General features: G+C 42.1%; 1 protein-coding gene across 7 annotated transcripts in view; it reads right to left on the reverse strand.

The window, feature by feature from the left end:
- Nucleotides 1–12,863, reverse strand: part of LOC118400917 (coiled-coil domain-containing protein 136-like) — a 54,180-nt gene that overhangs the window by 22,167 nt on the left and 19,150 nt on the right. For 2 of the 7 annotated variants that reach the window (XM_035797925.2, XM_035797926.2), the window contains 4 exons: nucleotides 9,312–9,448; nucleotides 5,345–5,495; nucleotides 905–979; nucleotides 161–261 (listed from right to left, as the gene is read on the reverse strand). In XM_035797925.2, coding sequence (XP_035653818.1) covers nucleotides 161–261; nucleotides 905–979; nucleotides 5,345–5,495; nucleotides 9,312–9,448 — 464 coding nt within the window. Of the gene's footprint in view, nucleotides 1–160; nucleotides 262–904; nucleotides 980–5,344; nucleotides 5,496–8,806; nucleotides 9,449–12,062; nucleotides 12,429–12,453; nucleotides 12,812–12,863 lie in introns of those variants that run through there. The other 5 variants (XR_004829136.2, XM_035797924.2, XM_035797927.2 and 2 more) reach the window with 5 other exon arrangements.

Genomic DNA, 12,863 nt, shown 5'->3' on the forward strand with positions numbered 1-12,863 from the left:
TCCAATAGCCTAAAGTAAAGTCCAATAGCCTAAAGTAAAGTCCAATAGCCTAAAGTAAAGTCCAATAGCCTAAAGTAAAGTCCAATAGCCTAAAGTAAAGTCCAATAGCCTAAAGTAAAGTAGCTTAAGTAAAGTAAAAGAGCATAAGGTAAAACACCACCTCCTCCTGGGCGAGGCGTAGCTCCTCGTGAGCCTCAGTCAGCTCACTCTCCTTCTCCTCCTCGAGAGAGTCCATCTCCTCCTGTACTGAACGCAGCTGGGCTGGGGAGGGAGACATACAGGGACAAGAGTTGAAATGCTTATACATACAGCAGTGTTCTTCAAACCTCTCCTCTGGGACCCTTAGCAGTTCCAGATTATCTATTTCAGAGCTAGCTCACCTGATTTAACTTGTCAAGTAATCATCAAGCCATTGACTAGTTGAATCAGGTGTGCTCGTTCTAGGCTACAATGAGTTAGGTAGTGATAAGTGAGGAGATCTGATAACAGGGTGCATGAGCATATGGGTGTTCCTGGGAGAAAAGTAAGTTGGGATTTCAAGAGTAACTAGTGTAACTGGTGGTAAATGGGCTGTAAAGTGAGCCCCGGACATTGACATCAGACAATTGACTCAGATCCCCGTAAGACAAATGACACACACATGTAACACTTGACAGCCAATTACATCACCTCACACTTATAACAGCCTTTTACATGTAATTGTTGCGGCTCTCTTTGGCTTCTGTGAAGCGTGAGTCGGTGATATTCACATCCCAAACGTTCTAAGTACGGGTGCTGGAGGGCCTCATGATATATACTGATATATGCTTTATTGTTGTCACCAAATTCACAATGGTGTCACTTATTTGGTGCCAGGATTAAAGCATTCGGGAGCAGCACTTTATACATCTGTTGCAGACAGTACCTTGCAGGTTGTAGACCTGTCTTGCAAAGGCTTCTGCCTGGTGGGCACTGGCCAGACGCTCATCCTCCAGCAGACCTGTATGGGCACATAGGGAGGGAGAGACAGGTATGAGAGAAAGAATGAGTCAGCAGTTTATGGTGTAGTGGTATATTCTCACTTCACACATTTTTCTGAAGCGTCAACATTGGCCTCATTCATATATTCTATTTATTTTCAAAGCCTTAAAATTTGACATCCACATCAATGGTCTTGTTAGCAAGTCTTTAGGTTTTACACCCATATACATTAACTGGCATGTGATGTGACAATACAGTAGTGATTTACTCTAAAGGTCTTCACTGGTCCAAAAAGTTGGACCCATTCTGAAATGGAACTGGGGCATTCTCACCCCTCATTCTCACATTCTCATGCATAAATTAACTAAGACACCTTCTGATCAGACTTGAGGATATCTAGACCCATTCCGTATAGACGGGGCGTACTGACTTGCCTAGTTAAATAAAGGTAAAATAAATAAATAAAGACCTAGTCAGATCCAGCCCCGGTCTGATCCGAGTGAGGGAATCAGCAGAAAATGTATTTTTTAAGCTACATCATTTTTTAAAATGGTTATTATTTGTATTTATTTTTTACCATTAACCCCTTCCACTCTCTTTGGAAGACAAATATATTTCAGTTTTTTTTACAGATTTTTTGCTACATATACATGCAATTTTACATACATGGTACTTTTATATAAAGCAGTCACGTAATAATAATACTTTATCAAACAAACTCTTTAATCCCAACCCTCAGCCGCTCTCAGCCCATCCCACCTATCACCATAGATCACCCTCATTGGGTTTCCATGTGCCATATATTTCTCAATTGTGCTATGATGTTTTACATACTTTTTGAACATTTCTAAATCGTATAGTATCCATAGATTGTGAGCTAAAGATGAAAACCTTTCCTACGAGTATTATTATATTATTTATTGACTGACTATGGCTTTCCAAATCATCCAACACTGCTATTTGTAGGGTTATTTTTAAATGCATGTTGTGATTTTTTTAACCAATCCTGAACCTGTGGCCGGAAACAAGCTACATGGGGACAAAACCAGAATAAACTATCTATTGAGCTGAGATTGTTATATGCCACATACAGTTGAAGTTGGAAGTTTACATACACATTAGCCAAATACATTTAAACTCAGTACTAGTAAAAATTCCGTCTTAGGTCAGTTAGGATCACCAATTTATTTTAACAATGTGAAATGTCAAAATAATAGTAGAGAGAATGATTTATTTCAGCTTTTATTTCTTTCATCACATTCCCAGTTGGTCAGAAGTTTACAAATGTGATGAAAGAAATAAAAGCTGAAATAAATTATTCTCTCTATTATTATTCTGACATTTCACATCACAATTACTATTTGGTAGCATTGCCTATAAATTGTTTTACTTGGGTCAAACGTTTTGGGTAGCCTCCCACAAGCTCCCCAGAATTTTGGCCCATTCCTCCTGACAGAGCCGGTGTAACTGAGTCAGGTTTGTAGGCCTCCTTGCTCGCACACGCTTTTTCAGTTCTGCCCACAACTTTTTTATGGGATTGAGGTCAGGGCTTTGTGATGGTCACTACAATACCTTGACTTTGTTGTCCTTAAGCCATTTTGCCACGACTTTAGAAGTATGCTTGGGGTCATTGTCCATTTGGAAGACCCATTTGCGACCAAGCTTTAATTTCCTGACTGATGTCTAGATATGTTGCTTCAATATATCCACATAATTTTCCTCCCTCATGATGTCATCTACTTTGTGAAGTGCACCAGTCCCTCCTGCAGCAGCACACAACATGATGCTGCCACCCCCGTGCTTCATGGTTGGGATGGTGTTCTTCAGCTTGCAAGCCTCCCCCTTTTCCTCTAAACATGACGATGGTCAATATGGCCAAATAGTTATATTTTTGTTTCATCAGACCAGAGGACATTTCTCCAAAAAGTACGATCTTTGTCCCCATGTGCAGTTGCAAACCGTAGTCTGGCATTTTTATAACGGTTTTGGAGCAGTGGCTTCTTCCTTGCTGAGCGGCCTTGCAGGTTAAAGCCATGACATAATTTTATGGAATTTTCCAAGCGGTTTAAAGGCACAGTCAACTTAGTGTATGTAAACTTCTGACCCACTGGAATTGTGATACAGTGAACTATAAGTGAAATAAACTAGATGTCCTAACTAGATGTCCTAACCGACTTGCCGAAACTATAGTTTGTTAACGGCAGGTAGCCTAGTGGTTAGAGCGTTGGACTAGTAACGATAAGGATGCAAGATCGAATCCCTGAGCTGACAAGGTAAAACTCTGTATTCTTCCCCTGAACAAGGCAGTTAACCCACTGTTCCTAGGCCTTGTAAATAAGAATTTGTTCTTAACTGTCTTGCCTAGTTAAATAAATAAAAATAGTTTGTTAACAAGACATTTGTGGAGTGGTTGAAAAACTAGTTTTAATTACTCAAACCTAAGTGTATGTAAACTTCAAACTTCAACTATATATATAGCATTCTGTTGGTGGCAAGAATTTTATATAATAATTTAAATTGAAAAACTCTAAGTGTTGAATCAAGTGTAGTTTTTTTAACCAGTTCATAAACCATATGCCATGGAATTGTCTTCCCATTTATTTTACAACCTGTATGGCGCAGCTGTCAACATTTTTGTCCTCAAATGAAACTGGTATATTTCCTTTCAACCAAGTTCCCTACCTTCTCCCTTTCCCACCTGCCTTCATTTTTGTTGTAGTGCTGCAATCAGTTGGTTGTAAGTTTGGATTGAGCAGATATTCCCACATATTTTTGATAATTGCATATGTGACATAACTCCTCTGATTTTACTCATAATATCATGAATAAATATAATATAATTTTGGGGTATTTTGTTTGTTTACGTGTCTATTTTAGAATTTAATTTGATGCCATTTTTCCCCCTTTCCCACAATGGTTGTTTTATTTCTTGTTCTATACCCCGTCCAACTGGTGGTGGTGATGCACCATAAATATATATTTAAACAGGACCCCCTACTTCCCGCGGGAAGTGTCCCAGACATCCTGTTCCATCCCCAGCATATGGGGAGTGATGACATCATAGTGTGGTCCAACCCAACCTGGAAGCTTCCCTGAAGCCTGAGCGTGCTGAATGCGCCTGTGTGTGTGTATGCATGCGTGTATGCGTGCGTGTGCGCACGTGTGTGTGCGCATGTACGTGTATCTGAGCGTGCTGTGAGCATGCAGCTTTCTGTCTGTCTGTGAAATGCCTGCCCCCTACCAGACAAACAACTGACACTCTAAAAGTACCCCGGCATGAGCTGTTCTCACTGAGCTGAGTTGGCTCACTATGTTCACAGCACTAAGGCCTTACTCAGTGTGTTCACTGAGTTCATAGCACTAAGGCCTTACTCAATGTGTTCACTATGTCCTCAGCGCGAAGGCCTTACTCAGTGTGTATGAGACAAAACATCTAGCAATCTCAGGGAAGGGATTATGTCTGCAGTATGTAGGGTGTCCACCTACTTTTCCCAGAGTGGGTGAAAACCCACTTTGGTGATGACATTTCACTTCCTTGTGCTATAAAATATATTTTACCAAGACAGATATGATTATTTATGTTCTGAATCGTTCAGTGGGGTCTTTTTCTAACATCTAATTAACAGTATATCCAAAAAGTCAGATTTCGTAACCTAATACATCCGATAATCAGCTCTGTCGACAGAGCGGTGCAGCTTTCTCTCAGCAACTTTTGATGACTTTACATGTTGTGGTGGTCATCTTGCAACCAATACAATTTTGCATGACACAAACTGAATTAAATGTCAACTGCTTTAAAAATCTTCAGGTACGCCCAGTGCTCCATTTACATTTTACAAAGTTACGCTCGTCTTTGTGAGAAATCTTCTACTAGAATTTGAATTTCGCATTAATATGAAAAGTGTCTACTAAGATACGAAAATACTACATCTTACCTCTATAATGTTTATGTCCGGGGAGAAGAAAGATGAAGAGTTCAACTGGAGAGTGAACCTGTTAGATTTAAATCTCACAGAGTATCTGGTCCCTATTCATTTAATTTTGCCCATCCTACAAGTGTAAAAATGTGTAGCTTTTCAACGGATTATGACAGAGACATGAGGTTTGGACATTGGTTTTCTGAGAGGATTACCTACCCAATTAACTATTTACCCATTGGTCAAAATATGTGTTTTCACTCCAACCCTAATCTAGCACACCTGATTCTAATAATTAGCTGGTTGATCACCTGCACCAGGTTGGGGTTGGGGTTGGAGCGGAAACCTTACAGGAGGGTAGCTCTCCAGGAACAGGGTTGGAGAACCCTGACCTATAATATGGCACTGCTAATGGACCACAGCTAACAGCTAACTAGCTAGCCATTTCGCATCAACTACTCTCTTACCCTGTAGCTCGTGGAAGGCCTCTTGGTGTTTGTTGGACATTTCCCTGGCCTCCTCTAACTCCAGAAGGAGCTGCAGCACCTGGCTCCTCAACTCCTCCAGCTCCTGCTCCTCAGACAGGGGCTCCTGCTGCTCCCTCCTCCCCTTCTCCTCCTCCAAGATAGAGATTGATACATCAAATCAAATACATTTTTATTCACTACATGCGTCGAATACAACAGGTGTAGAGCTTACAGTGAAATGCTTACTTACAAGCTCTTAGCCAACAATTCAGTTTTAAGAAAAACAAGTGTTAAGTAAAAAATAGATAAGTAAAAATAACAAATAACAAATAGTTATTAGAGCAACAGTAAAATAGCAGTAGCGAGGCTATATACAAGGGGGTACCGGTACAGAGTCAATGTGTGTGGGCACAAGTTAGTCGAGGAAATTGAGGTAATAGAGTTAAAGTGACTATGCATAGATAATAACCAGAGAGTAGCAGGAGCGTAAAAGAGTGAGGGGGGACAATGCATATACTCTGGGTAACCATTTGGTTAGCTGTTCAGGAGTCTTATGGCTTGGGGGTAGAAGCTGTTAAGAAGCCTTTTGGACCTAGACTTTGTTCTCCAGTACCGCTTGCAGTGCAGTAGCAGAGAGAACAGTCTTATGACCAGGGTGACTGGGCCTCCCTCAGACACCGCCTGGTATAGAGGTCCTGGATGGCAGGAAGCTTGGCCCCAGTGATGTACTGGGCCATACGCACTACCCTCTGTAGTGCCTTGCGGTCGAAGGCCGAACAGTTGCCATACCAGACAGTGATGCAACCTGTTCGGATGCTCTCTATGGTGCAGCTGTAGAACGTTTTGAGGATCTAAGAACCCATGCCAAATAGTTTTGGTCTCCTGAGGGGGGAATAGGCTTTGTCATGCCCGCTTCACGACAGTCTTGGTGTGTTTGGAACATGATAGTTTGTTGGTGATGGGGACACCAAGGAACTTGAAATTCTCAACCTGCTCCACTACAGCCCCGTCAATGAGAATGGAGGTGTGCTCGGTCCTCCTTTTCCTGTAGTCCACAATCATATCCTTCGTCTTTATCACGTTGAGGGAGGAGTTGTTGTCCTGGCACCACACGACCAGGTCTCTGACCTCCCTATAGGCTGTCTCATCGTTGTCGGTGATCAGGCCTACCACTATTGTGTTGTCGGCAAACTTAATGATGGTGTTGGTGTCGTGCCTGTCCATGCAGTCATGGGTGAACAGGGAGTACAGGAGGGGACTGAGCACACACCTCTGAGGGGCCCCTGTGTTGAGGATCAGCGTGGCGGACGTGTTGCTACCTACCCTTACCACCAGTACAGGATCCAGTTTCAGAAGGAGGTGTTTATTCCCAGGGTCCTTAGCTTAATAATGAGCTTTGAAGGCTCTATGGTGTTGAATGCTGAGCTGTAGTCAATGAATAGCTTTCTCACGTAGGTGTTCCTTTTGTCTAGGTGGGGAAGGGCAGTGTGGAGTGCAATAGAGATTGCTTCATCTGTGGATCTGTTGGGGCGGTATGCAAATTGGAGTGGGTCTAGGGTTTCTGGGATAATGGTGTTGATTATGAACCATGACCAAACTTTCAAAGCACCTCATGGCTACAGACGTGAGTGCTACGAGTCTGTAGTCATTTAGGCAGGTTACCTTAGTGTTCTTGGGCACAGGGACTATGGTGGTCTGCTTGAAACATGTTGGTATTACAGACTCAGACAGGGAAAGGTTGAAAATGTCAGTGAAGACACTTGCCAGTTGGTCAGTGCATGCTCAGAGTACACGTCCTGCTAATCCGTCTGGCCATGCGGCCTTGTGAATGTTGACCTGTTTAAAAGTCTTACATTGGCTACGGAGAGCATGATCACATGATTTCAACTGTTCTGCCTGCGGCTATGGAACCCTGACCTGCACACCAGACGTGCTACCTGTCCCAGACCTGCTGTTTTCAACTCTCTAGAGACAGCAGGAGTGGTAGAGATACTCTTAATGATCGGCTATGAGAAGCCAACTGACATTTACTCCTGAGGTGCTGACTTGCTGCACCCTCGCAACTACTGTGATTATTATTATTTGACCATGCTGGTTATTCATTAACATTTGAACATCTTGGCCATGTTCTGTTATAATCTCCACCCGGCACAGCCAGAAGCGGAATGGCCACCCCTCATAGCCTGGTTCCTCTCTAGGTTTCTTCCTAGTTTTTCCGAGCCACCGTGCTTCTACACCTGCATTGCTTGCTGTTTGGGGTTTTAAGCTGGGTTTCTGTACAGTACTTTGAGATATCAGCTGATGTAAGAAGGGCTATATAAATACATTTGATTTGATCACACAGTCGTCCGGCGAGCTGATGCTCTCATGCATTGTTCAGTGTTGTTTGCCTCGAAGCGAGCATAGAAGTAATTTAGACTGTGCTTCCCTTTGTAGTCTGTAATAGTTTTCAAGCCCTGCCACATCCGCCGAGCGTCAGAGCCGGTGTAGTAGGATTCAATCTTAGTCCTGTATTGACGCTTTGCCTGTTTGATGGTTCGTCTGAGGGCATAGTGGAATTTGTTATAAGCGTCCGGGTTAGAGTCCCGCTCCTTGAAAGTGGAAGCTCTACCTTTAGCTCAGTGCGGATGTTGCCTGTAATCCATGGCTTCTGTGGGGACATTTTCGATGCACTTATTGATGAAGCAAGTGACTGATGTAGTGTACTCCTCAATGCCATATATTCCAGTCTGTGCTAGCAAAACAGTCCTGTAGCTTTAGCATCGGCATCATTTGACTACATCTTTATTGACAGAGTCACTTTAGTTTTTGCTTGTAGGCATGAATTATGGTCGGATTTGGCAAACGGAGGGCAAGGGAGAGCTTTGTACGTGCCTCTGTGTGTGGAGTAAAGGTGGTCTAAAGTTTTTTTTCCCTCTGGTTGCACATTTAACATGGTAGAAATGTAAAACGGATTTAAGTTTTCCCTTCATTAGTCCCTGGCCACTAGGAGCACCGCCTCTGGATGAGCGTTTTTCTGTTTGCTTATGGTGGTATACAGCTCATTGAGTGCATTATTTTTGGTGGTAAATAGACAGCTATGAAAAATATAGATGAAAACTTGCTTGTTAAATAGTGTGATCTATAGCTTATCATGAAATATTCTACCTCAGGGAAGCAAAACCTTGAGATTTCCTTAATATTAGATTTCGTGCACCAGCTGTTGTTTACATAAATATACACAGACCGCCACCCCTTGTCTTAGCTATTCTATCATGTCGATGCAGCGCAAACCCCGCCAGCTGTCTTTTATCCATGTCATCGTTGAGCCACGACTCGGTGAAACAAAATATATTTGTTTTTCATTTCCCATTGGTAGGGTATTCGTGATCGTAGCTTGTCTATTTTGTTATCCAATGATTGTACATTGGCTAATAGGACTGATGTTAGAGGCAGATTACCAACTCGCCGTCGGATCCTTACAAGGCAAAGTCCCCGATATCTCCATCTCTTTCTCCTGCGAATGACGTGGATGTTGGCCTTGTTGAGTGTCTGAAGTAAATCCTTCGTGTCCGACTCGTTAAAGAAAAAAAATCTTCATCCAGTACGAGGTGAGTAATCGCTGTCCTGATATCCAGAAGCTCTTTTCGGTCATAAGAGACAGTGGCAAAAACATTATGAACAGAATAGGTTACAAATAACACAACAACAAAAAACACACACAATAGCACAATTGATTAAGAGCCCGTAAAACGGCAGCCATCTCACAGGAGGCTGGTGAGGGAAGGACAGCTCATAATAATGGCTGGAATGGACTGAATGGAATGGTATCAATCACATGGAAACTAAATGTAATGTCAAACAGCAGCAGATTAAAAAAAGACACACATAGAACAAAAAAAAACGAATACAAAATCAGGACCCATAAACATGCCAGACAAATAAAGACCACAACAGATACCACCAACAAACATAAGAGCTTCTCTACCTCCTCCTCCTGATCTCTGTCCATTGTCTCCTTTTCGTTGTTCTCCAGTACTCCTCTCTCCTTGGCTGTGATCTCATTGTCCATGCTGCGGCTCAGGCTGGGGCTGCTCTCCGCTTTCAGATCTCCACAGGGCTCATCTGAGGGTGATTGAAAAAATACAGAATTATAGATGGTTGAAACCCTATAGTTTATGGTAGAAACAAAACAACCTATTCAGATCACACAGCTATATATTCTCCAAGACCTTTTACTTCAAGAGTCACTTTCCCAGACACAGATTGGACTAAAAAGCCCTTTAAATTAAGAAACCTTTGCAAAAAAACACATGTCAAATGTGCAGGTTCACATGTGAAATACTGTAGCTGTTTTCATGGTGAGCTTACATTTTACTCATGAAACCATATTTCTAACTGTGAAAATCTCACTTTCACATGTGGAATTGCAGATTCGCATGCAGGGTTGAAGTAATATTATTCTCCTCACAAGTGAAAGGATGGTTTAAACATGTTGCAGTAGCATGTTTCCACCAGTGGAATTATGTTGAAGACATCTAAAAAAAGCCCAAATGATTTTACGGGACATTCGCAGAGCAATGGACGGAATACATTTTGTTGGGGCAGGTAATGGATCACGTTCAAATGGCGACATACACTGAGCACACAAAACATTAAGAACACCTGCTCTTTCCATGACACAGACTGACCAGGTGAATCCAGGTGAAAGCTATGATCCCTTGCTGATGTTACTTGTTAAATCCACTTCAATCAGTGTAGTAGATGAAGGGGAGGAAAATAAAGATTTTAAAGCCTTGAGACAGATGAGACACAAATTGTGTATGTGTGCCATTCAGAGGGTGAATGAGCAAGACAAAAACAGTAAGTGCCTTTGAACGGGGTATGGAAGCAGGTGCCAGGCGCACCGGTTTGTGTCAAGGACTGCAACGCTGGGCTTTTCACACTGTGTATCCAGAATGGTCCACTACCCAAGTAACCTTTTGGTTACTAGAACGCTTTCGACACCTTGCCCCAACGAACAAATTCTTACTTTCAATGACGGCCTAGGAACAGTGGGTTAGCTGCCTTGTTCAGGGGCAGAACGACAGATTTGTACCTTGTCAGCTCTGGAATTCAAACTTGCAACCTTTTGGTTACTAGTCCAACGCTCTAACTACTAGGCTACATTTAAAAAACAGTGGAGTTATATTTTGGGTTCTGATGAGGTACGACAGTTGAACTAAGCTCCTGATGTATTTATACGTTATATTCTTCAAGAATCAATGTCATTAATATGTCCTAAAGTGGATGTAACAACTAAGGATTGTCCCTTTAACTGTCAGTGACCATCATACAGCAAAACTACATTGAGTATACCAATTAGGAACACCTTCCTGATATTGCCCTCAGAAAAACCTAAATTCGTTGGGGCATGGACTCTACAAGGTGTCGAAAGCGTTCCACAGGGATGCTGGCTCCAATGCTTCCCACAGTTGTGTCAAGTTGGCTGGATGTCCTTTGGGTAGTGGACCATTCTGGATACACAGTGTGAAAAACCCAGCGTTGCAGTCCTTGACACAAACCGGTGCGCCTGGCACCTGCTTCCATACCCCGTTCAAAGGCACGTACTGTTTTTGTCTTGCTCATTCACCCTCTGAATGGCACTCATACACAATTTGTGTCTCATCTGTCTCAAGGCTTTAAAATCTTTATTTTGTACTTCTTTTTCCACATTTTGTTACGGCCTCAAAAAAATTCTATTAAATTTAGATTTTGTGTCACTGGCCCACACACAATACCCCATAATGTCAAAGTGGAATTATGTTTTTAGAAATGTTTACAAATTAATTAAAGACACACTATGAAGAAATCGCTACGCAATTTCCTGTTTGCTAAAATTCCAATTGTTCACCTAATTTCAATTTGTGACAAAACTAGCAAGTCTAGTGTAGACTTTTATCATACATGTGGTACACGGTCTGATATACCACGGCTGTCAGCCAATCAGCATTCAAGCCTGGAACCACCCAGTTTATAATTCTAATTATAAACCTGGGTGGTATGAGCCCTGAATGCTGATTGGCCACAGGCATGACAAAAAATGACATTTTACTGTTCTGATTACGTTGGTAACCCGTTTATAATATCAATAAAGCACCGTGCATAAGAACAGCCCTTAGCCGTGGTATTGTCCATATACCACCCCCCCCCCCCAGGTCTTACTGCTTGTCAATTTGTTCGATCTGCAGCCCACCACTCAGAATATATTTTGGCCCACCAAGCCCAAAAATTGGAGCATCCCTGACCTACAGACTTAATCTATCTTATGTTTACTTCCATAAAAGCTGCTCCAGAGATGTCTCTTCCCTCTGGGCCTTTTAAACATTATATCCAACAGCGCCATCTAGTGATGCAGCTCCTACAGTGCATCAGACATGGCCTACAGTCTGTAGTCAAAGAGCATGTATTGAAGTTTGTGCATATTGACACAGTTGTAGAATTAAACACATGTACATGGTGTATGAGCACAGAGCCCATATTTGATGTTGGTCAGGAACAAAAATCGCATTATTCAAGATGAAGCTTGAATGTAATGCAGTGACATTTACTAAACAAGACAACAGGTCAATCTTTTAAACTTCATCTGCGCACAAAGCCGACGGCACACAAAGACACAGTGTTTTGGGTTTCTGAATGAATTGACATGGAATTAATTCACAAAGACATCCATCCATGGCAGTGTTGGTAAAATATTCACCGTAGCTTAGCTAGCAAACATAACTCAGATTTTTGACGTTCGTCTTCCTCCTTTTACTACAAATCAAACATCCATTTCTCATTTCTCCAGGTGGGGTGAGAGTAAGCTACTGTCCTCTGCTCCTTTCTTTCCTTCTTTCTAACCCCTCATTCACATTTCATGGTTGTGTTGTCGCTTTTTGTAGTACTGTTTTGTGCCCATTCCTATGTCCTTACAGGCCTGTTTGTTATGTAGTGCATTCTGTTAAGTGAAAAATAAAGTAAGCTACAGCCATTGGCTGGACAGCAGACGGTGAAATGAAGGGGCGAAGGGAGGGCGTGATGTCGCCGTTCTCTTTCTCTTAGTCTCGGTCTCTCTTCTCTTCCTCTTTGCTTCGGCTTCTCACTCTCACCTTGTGAACAATGTTTCCAATGTCTATCTTCAACAACGTTGGAGTACTTCCACACTGCTCTAAAACAAACGTCTATCCATTTAGTTGTGAAAATAGATCTGTTGTTGTGCTGAATTAATCCTGGTCCTGTGTGTGTGTGTGTACCATGTGACATGTTGTCCTATTTTCCGATATATCCCAGACTGTCTGATGACTGGTGACAATACAGATATGCTGAGAAAGAGAAATAGAAGAGAGACAGAGAAAGACAGAGAGAAAAAATCAAAGAGAAAGAGGAGAGCGACAGAATAAAGAGGGGAAAAAAGAGAGAGAAAGAACGATAGAGAGGAGAAGAGAGAAAAAAGCAGCGAGGGACAGAGAGTAAAACATTAACTAACGGTGTGTGTTCGTGTTTCAACTTATACATTTTC

This window comes from Oncorhynchus keta, chromosome 22, assembly GCF_023373465.1.
Source record: "Oncorhynchus keta strain PuntledgeMale-10-30-2019 chromosome 22, Oket_V2, whole genome shotgun sequence".
Classification (NCBI taxonomy): domain Eukaryota; kingdom Metazoa; phylum Chordata; class Actinopteri; order Salmoniformes; family Salmonidae; genus Oncorhynchus; species Oncorhynchus keta.